This window comes from Diceros bicornis, chromosome 6, assembly GCF_020826845.1.
Source record: "Diceros bicornis minor isolate mBicDic1 chromosome 6, mDicBic1.mat.cur, whole genome shotgun sequence".
NCBI classification, from domain to species: domain Eukaryota; kingdom Metazoa; phylum Chordata; class Mammalia; order Perissodactyla; family Rhinocerotidae; genus Diceros; species Diceros bicornis.
In genome coordinates, this window is record NC_080745.1 from 43,308,713 (window position 1) to 43,328,364 (window position 19,652).

Consider the following 19,652-nt stretch of genomic DNA (forward strand, 5'->3'; position numbering starts at 1 on the left):
ACCATTTTTTAAATCTTAATGAAATAATAGACCTAGGCTATGATGATCAATGGCTGCTAACATCATGAAAAAGAGAGAAAAATAGACATTATTTGCCGCCTAATAAAATTGTACAAAATCATCTATAAATTGTTCTGACTAAACATTTGAAGTGAAATCTGGTCAGTCTTCTAGCATTAACTACCCATTTACTGAAAATGTGAAAGATAGAGGAACACGTTAAGGATATCACAGGAATGCAATTAGCGAACCAGGCTGTAGGAAATTCTATGGGATAGAAGATGTGGATTCTTCAACAAATAAATTGCAAGGAAATTAAAAAAATACAAATAGTGAACCTATAAATTAAAAATGACTTGAGAACCTAATTGCAATGTAGGTATCTTATTTGGATGCTACTTCAAACAAACAGATAGACAAATAAATGAAAACACAAACACAAATGAGTTATAAGATAATCAGGGGATTTTGAACATTGGCTGTATATTTGATGATATTAAAGACTTACTTTAAATTTGTTATATTTTAGAGTCACATATTAAAATACTTAATAATTATGGTCATAATTTCATAATTTTTGAGGTGAGGTAATGGATATATGAGGGTTAATACTATTCCTTCTATTTTGTATATAATTGAAATGTTCCATAACAAAAAAATTTTTTTTTACAGAATTACTTGGTAAAGTGCCACGAAAATCATGGTGTTTTGATGGTGATTACACCCAGTTTACAGGTTAATTTAGTTGACATGATATCTTCATAAAATTGAGTCTTCTCAACTGGAAACATGTTTGTCTCTCCATTTACTCAGAATTAAAAAAAAAATTATCTTTACTAAAACTATTTAATTTTCTTTGTATTATTTTTGCACATTTCCGTTAGCTTAATTCCTAAATACTTTATGGTTTTAATTATTATCAATGTGATTCTTTTCTAATGAAAAGAAATATTAGGAAATATAGGAAATATTATTTTATTTTTTATTTATTTATTTTTCTGTGAGGAAGATCAGCCCTGAGCTAACATCTGTCGCCAATCCTCCTCTTTTTGCTGAGGAAGACTGGCCCTGGGCTAACATCCATGCCCATCTTCCTCCCCTTTATATGGGACGCCGCCACAGCATGGCCTGACAAGCAGTGGGTCGGCTGGGATCCGAACCCCTAGTTGCTGCAGCAGAGCACGCGCACTTAACCGCTACGCCACTGGGCCAGCCCCTCTCCTCTCTTTTTTTAATTGATCAAATTATTTTGAGTGGAATTTTTTTCATTTGTCCCCCCAAAATTATAACACACTGTCTGGCTAATTGATTCACAAACTTTAGGTTTCCTCTTAGATTTTACTTGGTCCTGGAGGCCTCCATGAGCCTTAAAACTACGGGTTAGATGTTTTTCTTTGTCTTCTATTTGATCCCATAGGATCAGACCATTTTTGGCCCTATATTGTAATTACTTATTTATTCATCTCTCTCCTCTCATTAGACAATAAACTCCTTGAGGACAAGAATTGTTGCTTTCCATTGTGTATTCCTGGGACTTAGTTTAAGGCCTAGAGCATAATAAGAACTGGATAACATATGATGAATAAATGAATAAATAATTTTTTAGCTGCATCATCTTATTTTAGTACATGTCTGGCAGTAGATACCTGGCTAGAACCACGACTTGGGGTATCTGCTATGAGTTTTTGATCATTACCATTGCTAATATCCAATAGTGTTCTTTGTGTGCAGTTATTAAATGTTTCTTGTAGTTTTTAGGTAACAAAAGCAAAAGACATAGAAGTTTCCAGGTTTCTGGCTGGGGGCTTAGGCCAAGGAAAATATATATTCTCTAAGGAGATTCTGGTTCCGTTACTTCTTACGTGAGAGGGTCTATGGTCTAATTGCATTGTCAAAATAACTGACTTGGAGTGCTCCTGGCTTGGGTGACTAAAAGGAAGTCCTCATTTCTTTAAATAAAGTGAGTGACATTCATATACTTCATCCAGTCAGATGGCTACAACTACAGGCACTTGCTGTCTTCATTTTCCGCTCCGTTCTGTCATTATCCTAGCTCAATCCAGTGGTTTGCTGCCTTTTCAATATATATGATCTGTGAACCACTGAATGAACCACAAAACATGTTGCTTATAAAAACATATCTATTAGAAAGATTTCTAGATTACGGAAAATCTCAGGTCAAGAATAATGATTTACTGGAAATGTACCTCTATGACCTAAGAATAACTTGAACTTTCTTCAAAAAGGTGAGTAGAAAGCTAGGAACAAATGTTACGTTCAAAAACAAAAAATCAATTTTCTTTAAACAGAAATCCAAGAAAAGTATGAGTATGATTTATATATGTTCTTTATTAATAATTAAAATTAATATTTAGCAATTATTCTTAGAGGGGATTTATGTTTTGTTCTAATCTATCCATGATTAAGAAAGAAGCTAAATATTGTCAGTGTTGTTTAACTTGAATGCTGGCTTGAGAGTTACATTTGGAACATTTATGTGTTTGTCGTGTGGCCCTCATTTGGTCTTGGAGCACTGAGGTCAGCATGAATAATTATGTTAGCGGGGCAGTCTCCTGCCTCCTCCATGAAAGGTTGTTAATTGAAAAAGAGATATTTGTACCAAGGGTTATCAGACACCTCTAAAATGCCATAAAATATTGTAGTATAATATCTACTTTGGTTAATCCTTTAAAATTCCATGAGTGGTCTAATTCTTGAAGACCCAATATCCTTTCCTTAAGGATTTTTTCATAGCTCTGGTCAGCTTGGGAAAAATACAAAAGACAATGGAAAAGAAAGGAGCCAACCCCTGTCTACTTCCCCCATTTTATCTTTCCATAAGCATAAATGTCACCTAAATATATCCTTACAACAGAGAATAAAGGCACAATTGTGTAATTAACAAAGGGAAAAGGGAGTTCTTTATGAAATTTTTTCTTGATGATTCTAAATATCTGCTTAGGCTGCTGTTGAAGCCACTATCATTTTCCCAAAGTTTTGCTGAATAGATGAGATAGGATTGTATTCCAAACTGATAACTCTTGCAGTGCTGTCACACTATATGATGTAATTCTGAAATGAAAACGTTTTCAGTGAAACTTTGTCAAGTGACACTTAATTTAAGCTACAGTATGAGGAGATTGCGAAGAAGAAATTTCAAGGAAAGTCAAAAGCAAAAAGAGTTGCTTGTTTTCCTTAAGCTCACTTTTAAAAGGCTGGCATTAGAACAAGTACCCAAATGGAGGGTAAGAAATGGTGACTGAGGTGTTTTATAAAGTAAGCAATTTATAAACTCCAGAATAACAATCCTCTGGAAGAAGGAGTAGTTGGCACATTCCATCTGATTCTTAACATCAGGAAAATTATAAAGATAACGTAAATATCCCCTTATTCACTGCTGATTTCTGAACATGGCCACTCCTATCCCTTATACATCTAGGCAATGTAGCTTCCTAAAGGAGCTGAGAACCTAAGAAGCAAATTTTATGGCATCTTTAACTTCCTTAAGATGTTCTGTTATCCAGGATTCATTTCTAGTAATTACAAATATGTGATTATATGTAAGGCTGTTCAAAAGTGTCTCCGGGTAGACCATTTATTGTAGAACTGCTATTCTATGCACTGTCACTGAATCATTTATGTCGTATTCAGTGGGGGCTACTATGTCCTGCATTACACTGTATGCTGTGGTAGAAAAACAGCACATGATCTTTGCCTTCAAGGAAATTACAGCTGGGTTGTGTTGACTATATCAATCCACAGGAAATAATTAGAAAACCATAAACACAGTGCATATTTATGTGCTTATTGGTGTGGTAAGAGTAGCCAATATTCAGCAGAAAGAGATCAATTGGAATAAAATGATAGAAAGTCATTAAAGAGTTTGTTTAAACCCTTCCTTTGAGATACAATGCAATTAAGGAAGGTTTGCTTCATTGAGGAAATGGGATTTGAATTAGGCCTTAAACAATGAGTAGACTGAAAACAAATGTGAAATTAGAAGAGACTTAGCTGAATTAATCTATCTCACTTTGCCTAATTTTATTTGTATAAAGACATACATACCCTATCCAATTGAGCTTTGTCAAATAATCCATAAACACATAAAGTATACGTGATTAACAATGCTTTTAATGACAAGAGACAGCTTATTTTCTTAATCCACAGCTCACTTTATGTAATTATTCTTTTTTGCAAACTACTAGTTGGTTATATTAACACTTGAGTAATCTCGACAAGAAGTTGCTTTAAGCAGTTAGAGATCCAGATGCTGATCAGCATGCATTAAGTGATTCAGCTTAATTGGTTCCATCTAGATAAATTACTTACCTCAGTTCCTATCACAATTTCTTCCCTGGTAGAGTAGAACAGAAACTCATATAGCTTGTAATGTTGAAATAAGCTGAAATACAAAAATAAGTGTGCAAGTCTGATAAATTTATTTCAGGAAAAAAAGCAAATATGTAAGAGTATTTATTAAAGGAAAGCTGTTCATATTGACCAAGCTAAAGATATCAAACACTACTATGGAGTTAGCCATCTCATTTACTCCAACATAAATTGTTCAGAAATGCTAAGAAAGTAAAGGTTTACTCTTTGAGATGTTGGCAACATAACACAGTACCTAAAATAATATCAAGTAAATTAATCTGTGATGAGTGGATAAGTTTGAGACAGGAAAGCAATTATATTGTATCTTGACTTTTCCTGGCTTACAACCAAATAAGGCACCACCTCTAAATAACACCAAACTTCACATTATTTTCATATTTTGCTCCAAACTGGAATCAGTTTCCTCTGGCATGAATGGCACTGAATTCTATAACGTACTTCCATATCAATTACTTCTCACATTTTCAAACTCTTTCGAGATTCAATTAATCCTTGATAACACCTGAAAAATGATGCAAGATGAACTTAAATCCATTTAGAAGATGTCTGATTTTCTTGTAGAATATTTGATCACACATCAAAGGGAGGAATTAATTTAAGAAAGATAATTTCTTCAGTTCTTACTCTAAAGATTAGGTGGTCAGTGTATAAAAACTATAAAGAGCCAAAGGATAGAAGTTCCTTAAAACAAATATTTCCAGTAAGTTTACAGATCTCAGCAATGTATTATTGAAAGTTAAAAATTTACTGAAGGGCTGACTTCTAATACCCTGTTTGTGATAATATTTGAATTTTTCTAATTCTCTTCCTGCTGGTTGGGAAAATTAATAAACTCATAATACAGCAAAATGCCCAAGAACAAAAAATTGTCTTAGTGGTTTTTCTTTCACTCTGGTGCCTTTTGCTATTTAAGAAAATTGATTTTAATATAACTGAGAAATTAACATTTGCAAAATGTAGCTACAGAGCATGTACAATAATGGCTTCTCCTGAATGCTGTAATGGATCAAAGTTTCAATTCATTTGAAATCAGTGAAGAAATCCTCAGGTAGCTGGGTCTCCCTGAGTTATATTAGCAGTTGATCTCACTACGAACACAATCCATTAAAAAATGATGGGTGTGCAGACTCAGTCGTTGTAATTTTTTTTTGGAAAAGGAAAAAACCTTGTACATTCAAATTAGTCATCAACATTCAGAAAACTAACTTAGCTTTTGATATTACTTTGATTTGTTGGCTAGGAAATACATCAAGATTAGTTAAGCCTGATGATTCAATGAAGCAAAATAATTTCAAATTCTCTCGCCCTTACATTGCTTACCTAGAGAAAGCTTTAAGGTTAAAAATATTACACTGGCAATTACCAATTTTGAGTAGAAAAATTAAAGACTGTAGTGCATTTTGGAAATAGCTTGGCTTCCTCTCAGTGAACTAGTGTAAAATTTTCCTTTCTCCATCTTGAAGTTAATTCATAAACCTTCCTTCCAGCAATTTCATAATCTTTCAGCCTTATTCTCCTCATTGCATATGGGAATTAGACTGTCCCATGCCAAAAGGGAAATTCACTACTTACAATGAAAATAAAATGCATTTCTTGGATGCAGTGGTCAAAGATGCAAGGTTGGGGCAAGGCCAGGACTAGGGTGAGACAGACGAGGGGAGGGAGGAACGTAAGGAGGCACTTACTCAGGGGCAGGTCAAGTTGCCTCCATTGCCTCATTCTGTTCTCCAGCTTGGTGGGCGTTCTCTAACTTTACCAAGGAGCTATTAGGTGGCCTTCCATGGGAACAAAAGTGAACACTTCTGCTATGTATGTACATTTCCTCCCCCTTTCTTTAGACTTCCGGCTGACTCAAGTCCCCAGACTATTTTGTCAAACATGTTGTCTTAGTCCTAAATCAAAGGGAAAATACTCAGAATGAAAACGGGTCAAGACATCTGGCTCCATGACAGGAAGTACAATACCCTGTTGTGCATGGAGGGGCAGTGTTGATTTTCTTATATTGAGTATCTGTCTGTGCACACAACCTTCACCTAATTCCCAGGGAATAGGTAGAATACACAAGGACAGAAGTGTACTGGGACCAGATATATCTAAATTATGTCTTGTATTAAAAAGCTACAATAGTATTTATATTTATATTTGTATATGTTATACAATATAAACAAATGTATATATTGCACAAGTAGATTAGTCAGTACTTACAGTAATGTTGGGGAGGAATTTTGGTATTAGTTTTTTCAAATCACAGACACATGACAGAATATACAATTATTAGATTCTGTTAACAGTATCAAATGAGATTTCAATTTGTGTGTGTGTGTGTGTGAGGAAGATTGGCCCCTGAGCTAACATCTGTTGCCAATCCTCCTCTTTTTGCTTGAGAAAGATCATCCCTGAGCTAACATCTGTGCCAATCTTCCTCTATTTTGTATGTGGGACACCGCCACCGCATGACTTGATGAGCAGTGTAGGTTCATGCCCAGGATCCGAACCCGCAAACCCGGGGCCGCCTAAGTGCAGCATGCACACCTAACCACTATGCCACTGGGCTGGCCCAAGATTTCAATTTTATTGCCAGTTACGTTTCATGTGCTATGGTTCATGTTCTAAAAAATGCTCTTCCTAAATTGACAAGGGCTTACACTGGTTGAGTAAATTTAGTATCAGGTTAGATTGAAACATGTTTATACTTTTTTTGATAATTGAGTTAGCTTCATATTTATAAAATTTCTTGGTAATCATTAAAATGGAAAGTATTATATGATTTAACTGCCATTAAACTTACATTTGTGGACCTATGAGGCATTCTGAACAGGTGTTGTAGAAAAGCACATTTCTCATTACACAATTTCAGTATCAATTCCAGATATCCTACTAACTGATATTTTATTTTCTGTAACAAGTACATTCAAAATGTATAATTTCTTTAAAATTACAATATAAAGATTTAACAGCATCAAAAATAGTTCAGATTTACTTTATGTGACTAAGCTCTCAAATATTACTTTTTTTTTTTTGAGAAGTAAAACTAAGGATTTTTGGTATGTGAAGTTACCCTGGTTACGATCTACTGGTGACTAACACTGACATCCCCTTCTAACCTAACCATTTTCTGAAATAAAATATCAAGAAATACTTTGATGAATATATGTTCAGAAAGATGAGATGAAAGAGAAAAGAGCTGCCATCTTTCACCATCTAGAAGGGGTCATGGCAGCGCCTGCACGGGTTTTGTGGTTATAGTTAACTATCAGAACCGGTGCCCATTATAAACCTCCTGGACTTAGAGCTCAGCTGTAAAAATGTGTTTTGCAAGAGAGACTTGGCAGGTTCAAATACATAGCGAGAGAAGGGAAAGAAGGATGCTATACAAATCTGCAGAGAATTTCCCTCACCCAGGGACTCCCAAACCCCGATGGGCAGAAAGACCTTGGGGAACAGGTTCTCCTCCAGTTCTGGATTTCCACTCTCTCCTCCGCCCCTGACCCTCCCACACGGATCTTGCTTTACTCTAATCGATTATGAAGACTACTGTGGCTTTTAGTGAGAGACACATTAGGAGGTATGTTTTTATATTAAGAAATCATATTATATCAAATGCTATATATAAAAACATTATATCATGTACCATTATTAATTCATGCCAGAAACCAGCATATAAACCTTATCATATTAAACACATTAATATTTAAAAAGCTTCCAGACTATAACCAGGATCCTTGCCAAACAAATCATGAGCGTGTCTAGGACATCATGCAGCACCTTTTATTTTGGAATTTTAGAATTTAAAGTTGGAAAATACTGCAGTATATAGTATTAGAGGAACAAAGATATTCTGCAGAAGCTTTTAGTTAGGCAAAAGAAAGATTTTTTTTACCAACTCTTGTTTAAATATTTGCAAACTCTAAAAATGTCCCTTGGGAGAGATGCATGACTCTAATGCAGACCTTGTGACAGATTATATAAAAAGACAGATTTCTTAGTTCACCAATGAAGAATCACTGTAATAAAAATACTTTCCCTCCATCCACCATCATTTTCTAAGCAGAAAGAAAAACTTAATGAGTTTAATTGGTCAATATTACAAAATATTTCAGTCACATAATAAATTTGAGGAAATATATACATAAATCTCTTTAATTTCTAACACAAAGCATTTAAAATAAATGTTTAAACAGAAATGAATGTTGCTCTTTAAAGTGTAAAATTTTGATGTCAATACCAACTACCAAAAATGTAGTCTATTGTAATCAAGTCTGATTAATCTAAAATAATCATTTTATTAATAAAATGGTATTAATTAGAGATTCAGAAAAAAATCAAGTTCTAAGATAATTTATTATAATTCTAGATGAAATTATACTTATCAAACACAAACCTTCTTTTTTTTTTTTTATTTATTTATTTATTTATTTTTGTGAGGAGATCAGCCCTGAGCTAACATCCGCCAATCCTCCTCTTTTTTTTTTTTTGCTGAGGAAGACGGCCCTGGGCTAACATCTGTGCCTATCTTCCTCCACTTTATATGGGACGCCGCCACAGCATGGCTTACCAAGCAGTGCATCGGTGTGCGCCCGGGATCCGAACCAGCGAACCCCGGGCCGCCGCAGCGGAGCGTGCACACTTAACCGCTTGCGCCACCGGGCCGGCCCCAACAAACCTTCTTTTAAGAATGCAAGGTTAGCCAAAACATTTAATGTCCTGACTTTTATTTATTGGATGGAAGATTTAAATATTATTTAATTATTGGTTGGGTTTATTACCTCATAAATTCTGTAAATGTCTAACTTTGCAAAAAATTGAATTAGTTTCTATTTAATAGATGTTTTATAGAAGATATGAAATGAAACATAAATGTCACTGAAAAAAAATCCATACCTGACTTTTAAGTAATCAATGATAGCATTGGCTTGTTTTACATCAAAGATATTCCATTCTTCATTTTTTTGTGAATGGGATGGTCTTATTTCAGCCATAACTTCTCCGAGCCATTTTATGCTATCTTCTAAGGACATATGCAGTGCTGAAATAAAATCCAGAGAAGTTGTAAGCATTATTTCGATAGATGTTTTGGAAACAAAATAATCCAAAATAGTCCTTAATGTGTAAAAATTTACTTTTTCAGTATTTTATCAGGACAAATGGTATAACTATTGTTGTTTCTTTATGATAAATTAGTAATTACACTTTGTGTAAAAGGATAGCAGCCGACACACCCAAGAACTGTAAATTAGTATAATGCTACACAACTTTCTAAAGAGTTTGTTTCCATTTTAAGATGCAAAAAAAAAAAAAAAAATTCAAAATTCATCTAAAGATCACTTTAAAATGGAAAAGAAAAAAAAATTATTTTATGGTCTTACAATAAGAGCATATATGGAAATGACAGAAAAGTTGGTTGGATTAGCTGGTGAGGAAGGCCTACAGGGTAGAATCAGTCACTGTAGACAGCAGAGCTGAACTCAGAGCTAAAAACGCAAATGAATAAAGTCGACCAACACTTGGCTTTAGCTGATTGTTACCATGTGGGAATTTGGGCCTGAAGATTTACAGTAAATGCCAGAAATATGGATTTTTATGTAAAACATCAAGATGTTTTTTTCTTTTCCAAGCTACAGACTTATAGCTTATGTCAGCTGTTTCTCCAATGTATGCCTGGTGGTGGTGGTGAGAGCCAGATGACACTGCAAAAAGAGTGACACTGAAACCACTTTGCCACCATTACCAAAAATGAACAAGTCCAATGACTGTGCTCTATTCTCTTGCAACTAAAAACAATCAACCACCAAAGGCACATCATCTTCTATGGAATATTTCCCATTGGAAAAAAAGTAGATAAATGTCAGAAGCCTTAGATTTAACTTTTATAGTGTCTATAAGACAAATATTAACTTCCATCTTTTTTTCATGTTTTGTTGTATTATGCTCATTTTTACTTGTGGCAGGCAAATATTATTTATAATCCACACACACACCCCGCTCCCAGTGCCCTGAGGATGAATCCAGGGAGCCAGAGTGTCCTTTTCTTGCTGACCAGTGATGTGTGCATAAACACAAAGCTGAAGAGCCTGGAGGTGGAGAGTTGAAAGGCTCCAGCAAAAATAAGGTCCGACTGGCTGCCTGGGGCAGGTGAATGTCAGCTTAGTGTAACCTCCACCCTCCCAACCCCAACCAAACTTCTCTCTCTCTTAGGAAACCATCAGTAAACTTTCCACTGCGTGCTAATGGAGTGGATTTTTCAGGGAGGTAGGAGGAAAGAATGCAGAGGAGTTATGAGAACATAGGCTGATTGTTGGACTCAGCCAGTTCTGGGGTACACAGCTATTCTTTCTTTCTGGGCTGTAAGTGCTATGCCCCAAAATTACTAAGAAAATGACAGTAAAGTAAAATTTTAGGATGACATTATAAACACTAACTTGTCATTTGTTTAGTCTAGATTCTTTTCTACTTGTAGGAATTAGAAAAAAGTAAAAAACCATATAACAATTAAAATCTGTGGGTTGGCTTGATGAGTGGTGTGTAGGTCCATGCCTGGGATCCAAACCTTCGAACCCTGGGCCGTGAAAGTGGAGCACGTGAACTCAACCACTACGCCACCAGGCTGGCCCGAAAAATCCACTTTAATGAATGACAATTGGCCCATTTCTTATAGCCTCCCTCCAGATCATCTTTTATGTATGCCAGATACATGAATTATTGCTGGATAACTAGGCTTTCTGACATCATTTGAAATGGAGCTCAATTATTATTGTATATTTCTTTTTCCATGGTAAATTTCTTTTGGAAATTGTGGGAGTAACTTCAAAAATGAAAAATCTGTTGGATAAAAGCAATTTAGAAATGAATGGATTAAAAACCTGAATCATTTTATTAATAAAATCGTATTAATTAGAAGTGCAGAGAAAAAAGAAAATCTTAGATAATTGATTATAATTCTAGATGTAATTATACTTATCAAGCACAAAAATACATTTATATGACTATTTCCTTATGTTGAAATATAACTAACTTTTTAAAACTGTTTTTCTATGTCTAATGTCTTTCTATAGATAATGGCTTTAAAAATTAGGAAAATTATCATTTCACTTATCTAACTGAAATATTTGCTCTTTCAAAAATCACTTTTAGTGATGTGATTAAAATACGAAAGATTAAACCATTTAAATAGTAAGGGCTGTTAGAAATAAAATTTATCTTTGAAAATTTAGAGTAGTAAAAGAACACACTTTAATAAGTTGGAAGACTTCAGATGGTACCTCACAACTGCCTCATAACATTAGATAGGAAATGTGAGTTTCATTTTCCTTATCTGTAAATGAGAATAATATCAATTTCCAAATTACAGTGTTGTTGTAAGGATCAAATCAGAAATGCATGTGAAACTCCTGGTAAACTGAAAAGATACACATATTGGTATATTACATATATATAGTGCTTTCTAGAATTCAGCCCAAAGCCAGGCACATTTGATGCAGTAGTCAGGAGGATGGGCTCTCACTCACTGGGGTTGACCTTTGTAACCTTAAGGAATTATTTAACCTCTCTGAATCTCATTTATTTTTCTCATTTTTAAAATGGGGAGAAAAATAGACCTATCTCACAAGGTTGTGTGTAAATTAAACGAGACAGCATTTGGAAAGCAAATGGCACTGTGACTGGCACAAGTTCATCCTACATAAATGTTACATATTATTATCATTCCTATTTGGGGGAAAACAACTTCATAGAACTAAAAAGTATACTGTGGTTATTTACTAATCTTCATGTTATACACAGGGGAGTCAATCTAGGACCATGGACCTGGATGGAGGCCAAATATCCAGTCTGTCTAACACTCTAAAACTGGTCCTTGGTCAGGCCCTGGGAAAACTAGACCCCAAAATGTATATTGTTGAGATAAACATACAAGTCCTATGTTCCATAATCTTTTAGTTGATCCAATTTGATTCCAGGTGGGTTGTCTGCAGAATGCCTTGTAGACAATGCAGCATAAGTTTGAGACAAGAAACAGATCAAAAATCGAGTCAGTATAAAATGTAGATCCCACATTACATTAGCATTGACCACGCTACAGCTAACAGCCCCGACTGTGCTCTTCCGTGCTTTTTCTATTAAGATGTTGTTGGATGGGAGTGCTCAGGACTCTACTATCTCTTGGTTTAAGTATAAACACAACTTTACCTCCTTCCCTGGCACACTTGGCTAAGGTTACATTCTATCCTGATGATAACTATAACCTTGATAGGTTTAAAGGTTTGGGGGGATTTTTTTTTTTTCCCTCCTAGAAGGAAAAACTGGATCCCTTGCTTTTTTTCTGGTTAGGTTTTACATATGTACTTTCAGTATCTCATGGTTTATGAGGAGTTGGATGCATCCTGCTCAAGCGTTAAAAATTCATTTCTGAGCTGATATCAACAATATGCAGTTTCACATAAATGAAATATTCTTGAGTCAGTTATAAGTTATGCAGAAAGTTTAAAATGGAAATATCTTGTCCAATTTGGAATGTGTGATTCACGAAAATGTTTTACTTTCCTTTATTCTGTTTCTAGTTTGTGAAGACACAGCTCCGAGGTTGTGAAGCTTAAGACTGTTCATGTCATATACTCTTTTTTTACAATTTAATTTTTGCGTAGGTGATGTATTCACATAGTTCCAAAAACAGATGTGAAGATATACTGTGAAAAGACTTCCTCCAATTCCTGTTCCCCACATGCCCAATTCCCACACCCTTCCCTATAGAAAATTTTGATGATTGGTTTTTTTCTCTATTTTCCTAGCTTTTCTTTGTATATAATGAATAAAAACATATATAAATTGTCATTTTTGTCTTTTATAAACAAAAGCACACAATTCTGTACCTTGCTTTACTTTATAACAATATATAGTTTTCCATACAATACCTAGAAAGCTTCCTCATTATTTCCTTTTTACAGCTGTGTAGTATTCCATTTTAGGAATAGGCTAATCCCTACCGATAAACTTTTAATTTCAGAGTAGTTTTAGATTTACAGAAAGGGTGCAATAATATCACAGCGAGTTCCCATATACCGCCTACCCAGTTTCCTCTCTGAACTTTGCTATGGTTCATTTGGCACAATTAACGAACAAATTTTGCTACTTTATTATTAAGTTCACACTTACTTTAGATTTCTTTAGTTTTTATTAAAGTCTTTTTCTGTCCCAGGATCCCATGCAGGATACCACACTACATTTAGTCGTCATGTCTTCTTAGACTGTGACAGTTTCTCAGACTCTCCTTGTTTTTGATGGGCTTGACAGTTTTAAGAGGTACTAGTCAGATATCTTGTAGTGTGTCCTCCAATTTGAGTTTGTCTGCTATTTTTGTCATGATTAGACGGGGGTAAGGGTTTTGGGGAGGAAGACCACGCTGTCACTCTCATCACGTTAGGTCGAGGGTATATGCTCTTTAACCTGGCTCCTCACGAATGATGGCCTTGATCACCGGCTGAGGTAGGCTCTGTCAGGCTTCTCCACTGTAAAGTTACCATTTTCCCCCTTTCCACACTGTCCCCTTTGGAAGAAAGTCATGATGTGCAGCCCATACTTTAGTGGTGGGGAGTTTTGCTTGAACTTCTTAAGGGTGAAGTGTCTATATAAATTATTAGAAATTCTGTATGGGAGATTTGCCTATATTACCCCAGCTAATTATTTATTCAGTCATTAACTTATATCAGCATGGATTCATGGATGTTAATTTTATACTATGAATTATAATTCAACACTGTTTTTTTGTTCAAATTGTTCCAACTTTGGACACTGGGAGCTTTTTCAGCTGGCTGCTCTATTCCTTTGACATACCCCCATCGTTTTGATCTTTGAGCATTTACTTTTGGTCACTACAAGATGCCCTGGGCTCATCTTTCACGTCCCCTGCTCCGTGTCTACAATCAGCCATTTCTCTAAGGAGCACTGGCTTTTTTTAACTAGAGAATGAAATTATAAGCCAAGACCTGGGTCCTGGGTATGCTCATTGCTACTGGGATGTCATTACTTCAGGCCCTCGCAGTGGACAGAGCTAGAAGTATATGTGTGTACACTTAACTATACAACTATACATCTGTATCTACATTAAGTTAAACATGAGTTCACACTGGTGTCTCCAGTAGATGTTTCTAATCTTTTGCTTTTACTGCAACTAATAACTTTACATATGTCAGGTTACATGTGTGCAAGCGAATATGTATGATAAGTTCCCAAAAGTGGAATGGCTGGGTCAAAGGGACAATACATGTGTAAATTTGATAGACAGCTGATAACCTACACTCCACAGGGGGTTTTTAAATGTATACTTCCATTAACAATATGCAAAAGTACCTGTTTTCTTACAGCTTTGATAGCTGAGAATGCTGCCAAAATTTTACAGTTCTGTCAATCTATGTGACAAATGGCATTTCTGTGTAGTTTTAATTAGCATTTTCTTATTATCTTTAAGGCTGAACTTTTCATTTGTTTAAGAATCATTTGTGTTCACTTAGTCATATCCTTGGCATACTCTTCTATAGCATTATTGGTCTTTTTCTTCTTGCTTCTGCATGCTCTTTTTATATTACAGAACTTAATTGTTTGCTGGTGTCAGAGATGCAATAATTTTCACAGTTTCTTATTCTTCTTTTGATTTTTCCTTTGGTATCTTTTTCTTTGTAGATTTTTGACTTTTATATATCAAATTTAACTATCTTTTTCTTTACGGCTTCAAAATTTTGAGGCATAATTATAAAGGTCTTCCCCACTCAAGGTTGTAAAGAAATTAACACACATTTTCCTCTAACATTTTTATAGTCCCATTTATTTTACATTCAAGTATGTGATCCATTTGGGATGTAGTCTGGTTTATGGACAGGGAGAGGTTTGGATCCAATTTTATTTTATTTTTTTTTTGGATGGATACCCAGGTGTCTCAACATTATTTACTGAATATTACATCTTTTCACCACAGATTTGAGATGTCATTTTAACAAATACTGAATTCCAATGCTTGAATCTATTTCTAAACTTTCTGTTCTGTTCCTTTGGTCTGACTATTTAGTCATTCATCACTGTGCTCAAATATTTGAGATTTTATAACACTACTAATACTACAACAAAATATGCTATAGCTTATTACACTTTTTCACGACAGTTTTTCTGGCTATTTGTATTTGTTTATCTTCCATATTTTCATTAGAATCACCTTGCTAACTAACCGCCCCCCCTCCGCAAAAACATCAACAAAAAAACTGTTGGTATTTTCATTGGAATATTGATATTATAAATTAACGTGATGAGATTTAGCATGTTTATGATGCTGAGTCTTTCAAAGGATGTTATGAGCCTTTTCCAAATGTTGCAAACTTCCGTTGTGACCCTTAAAAGTGCTCTGAGGTTTTCTTCGCATGGGACTTGCACATTTCTTTTTTAAGTTAATTCCTAGGTAGTTTCTCTTTCTTGTTAGAGCATATATATTTTTTCTTTCATTAAATCTTTTATCTTTGCTTTTATATGTAAATATTTTAAAAAATTATCATACAATGGAATTGACTTTTCTTTTGGGGTACAAGTTCCATGAACTTAAACACTTGTATAGATCATGTAACCACCAGCACCACAATTAGGACACAGAACAGTTACATCACTTCAGAAAACTCCCCCATGCTATCCTTTCACGTCCTCTCCCCACCCCAACCTCTGGCAACCACTGATTTGTTCTCCATCACTATGGCTGTATCTTTTAGAGAATGTCGTATAAATATAATCATACAGTATACAATCTTTTGAGATTGACTTCTTTAAGTCAGTATGATGCTATTGAGAGTCATCCAAATTGTTGTGTGTATCATGGTTCTTTCATTTTTATTACTAAACAGTGTTCCATTTATGTTCATTGCATGGACATACCATAGTTTATCTGTTCACCTATTTTTTGTGTGTGTATGAGGAAGATCAGCCCTGAGCTAACATCTGCCAATCCTCCTCTTTTTGCTGAGGAAGATTGGCCCTGGGCTAACATCCATGCCCATTTTCCTCCACTTTATATAGGACGCCGCCACAGCATCGCTTGACAAGCAGTGCATCGGTGCGCGCCCGGGATCTGAACTGGCGAAACCTGGGCCGCCACAGCGAGTGCACGCACTTAACTGCTTGCGCCACCGGGCCGGCCCCTGTTCACCTATTGACAGACATTTGGATTGTTTTCAGCACTTATGAATAGAGCTGCTACAAAACATTCATGTACAGGTTTTTGTGTGAACCTATGTTTTCCTTTCTTTAGAGTAATGCCTAAAAGTGGGATTGATGTCATGTAATTTTATAAGAAACTGGCAACCATTTTCCAGAGTGGCTGTGCCATTTTGCATTTCCATAAGGAAAATATAAGAGTTCTAGCTGCTCTGTATCCTTATTAGCACTGGTGTTCTCAGTATTTTTTATTTTAGCCATTCTAATAGGTGTGTAGTGGTATCATAGTAGTTTTAGTTTACTTTTCCCTAATGGCTAATGATGCTGAACATTTTTTCATGTGTCTGTTTGCCATCTTTATATCTTCTTTGGTAAAATGTCTGTTCAAATTCTTTGCCCATTTTTTAAAAAAAGATAAACTTTATTTTAGAATAGATTTATATTTATAGAAAAATTACAAAAATAATATTGAGAACTCCTGCATACCTCATACACAGTTTCTCTTACTTTTAATATCTTACATTATCATGCATACATATTACAACCAATAAATGAATATTTATATATTATAACCAACTAAAGTCCATATTTTATTAGATTTCCTTAATTTTTACTGAATGTCTTTCTTGTGTTCCAGGATCTCATCCAGGATACCACATTCATATTTAGTAGTCATGTAACCACAGGACGGGAACAGAATTTGCCACCTCAAAATAGTCCTTATGCCAAAGAGGATTGATTGCTGATGATTATTAAGAAACAGCAGACACAGAAAAAATTCTGAAAACCTAATAGAAGTTACTCTTTTGTAAGAGAAGTTTACTCTTAAAAGAAAAACCTCCATTTGTAAGGGTATCTCCCTCTCTGTGCCAGGAAGAGGAGGATGACTCTAAATCTATAGAAACTCTTATCAATAGAGAAGGCAATGACTTAAATCTACACAAAACTTTACCATTGTTTACTGTGCTTTTCCTGGTAACCTCCCATAACCGACCCCATCTTAGTGACAGAAAGTTAAACTGTTTTTCAGGGGCAGCGAGCCAGCCAGGAGCATGCACAGAAGAGACAATTTTGACCTTCCAATAGAAACTCATCCTGCCAGTGCTTCTGCATACCAGCTAGCCCTCCCTAATCTCTTAAACTTTACCCTAAACCTTGGATGAGCAGACAGATTTGAGAGCCTTGCCTCCTGTCTCTTTGTCGGTCAACCTGGCAATAAAGGTTTTTCTTTTCTCAAAAGCTGGTGCCATAATATATTGGCTTTTTATGCACATTGAACATCGGGCCCCCTTGTTTGGTTATAGTCATGTCTCCTGAGGTTCTCCTAGCCTGATAGTTTCTCAGACTTCTTGTTTTTGGTAACCTTGTCAGTTTGAGGAGTACCTGTCAGATACAGGTTGTACAATGTTCCTCAGTTTGGGTTTGTCTGTTTTCCTCATGTTTAGACAGGAGTTACAGGTTTTGATGGCTTTGCCCATTTTTAATAGGATTGTTTGTTTTCTTCTTGTTAACTTTTGAGAGTTCTCTATATATTATGTCAGATATGTGATTTGCAAATATTTTTTCCCTGTCTGTTGCTTGTCTTTTCATTCTTTTAACAGTGACTTTCATAAAACAAAAGTTTTAAAATTTAATAAAGTCCAAATTATCAATTTTTTCTGTTATAGATCATGTTTTGGGGGTCATATATAAGAATTTCTCATATAACCCCAGGTCATGAAGATTTTCTCCTATGTTTTCTTCTAAAAGATTTATAGTTTTACATTTTAAATTTATATCCATGATCCAATTAGAGTTAATTGTATCAAGTGTAAGGCTTAGGTTGAGTTGTGTTTTTTTCAATATAGATGAGCAGTTGTTCCAACATTTGTTGAAAAGACTACTCTGTTCCAGTGAATTGCTTCTGCCTATTTATTTAAAAAAATCAGATGCCCATTTTTGTGTGAGTCTATTTCTGAATTCTGTCTTCTATTCCGTTGATTTACATGTTTATCCCTTCACTAATTCCACACTGACTTTATTACTGTAACTTTATAGTAAGTCTTAAAAATTGGGTGGTGTGATTTATGCAGCTTTATTCTTATTTTTCAAAATTGTTTTAGCTATTCTAAGTCCTTAGCCTTTCCATATTAATTTTAAAATCAGCTTGGGTATGAATAGGAAAAAACTCTGCTGGGATTTGGATTGACATTGCATTAAATCTACAGATCAATTTGGGAAGAACTGACATCTTTACCATGTGGAGACTTCTAATTCAAGAACACAGTATGTTTTTCCATTTATTTAGGTTTTCTTTTTATCTATTTTATCATCATTTTATAGTTTTCAGCATACAGATTTTGTACATTTTTTTGTTATATTTATGCTTAAGTACTCCTTTCTTTTATTTTTTGAGCTATTATAAATGATATTATTTGTTAAAATTTTGGTATCCAATGCATATTGCTAGTATATTGAAATACAACTGACTTCTGTGTTTTGACTTTATTCCTGAAACCTTGCTAAACTCATTAATTCTAAGATTTTTTTTTGATTCTGTGTAATTTTTCATATAAACAATCATTTCATCTGAGAAGAGAGACTGTTTTATTTCCTCCTTTCCAATCTGCATATGTTTTATTTCTTTTTCTTACCATATTGCACTTATTGCTACAGCTTCTAGTCCCTTGTTGAATAGGAGTGGTGAGAGCAGACATTCTTGCCTTGACCCTGATCTTATGGTGAAAGCATTTGGTTTTCCACCACTAAGTACGATGGCAGCTTTAGGTTTTTTATAGATATCTTTTATGAGGTTGAGGAATATCACTTCTTTTCTTAGTTTTCTGACAGTTTATTCTTTACAAAAGATAATGAATGGATGTCGTATTTAGTCAAATGCTTTCTCTGCATCTATTTATATGATCATGTTGTTTAGACTATTTACATTGATGATATTTCCAAATACTGAACCAGTATTGAATTTCTGGGATAAACCCCAACTGGTCATGTGTATTATTCTTTTTATATATTGCTTGATTCATTTTGATATTTTGTTGAGAATTTTTAAATTTATGTTCCTGAGGGACATTGGTGTGTAGTCC

The 19,652-nt window shown here is 34.8% G+C and overlaps 1 protein-coding gene across 1 annotated transcript in view; it reads right to left on the reverse strand.

Annotated features, from left to right (window-relative positions):
• CABCOCO1 (ciliary associated calcium binding coiled-coil 1) overlaps nucleotides 1-19,652 on the reverse strand; it is a 115,454-nt gene that overhangs the window by 76,284 nt on the left and 19,518 nt on the right. The window contains exons 4-5 of the mRNA XM_058542672.1: nucleotides 9,274-9,418; nucleotides 4,330-4,402 (exon numbers count right to left, since the gene is read on the reverse strand). Coding sequence (XP_058398655.1) covers nucleotides 4,330-4,402; nucleotides 9,274-9,418 — 218 coding nt within the window. The remainder of the gene's footprint in view (nucleotides 1-4,329; nucleotides 4,403-9,273; nucleotides 9,419-19,652) is intronic.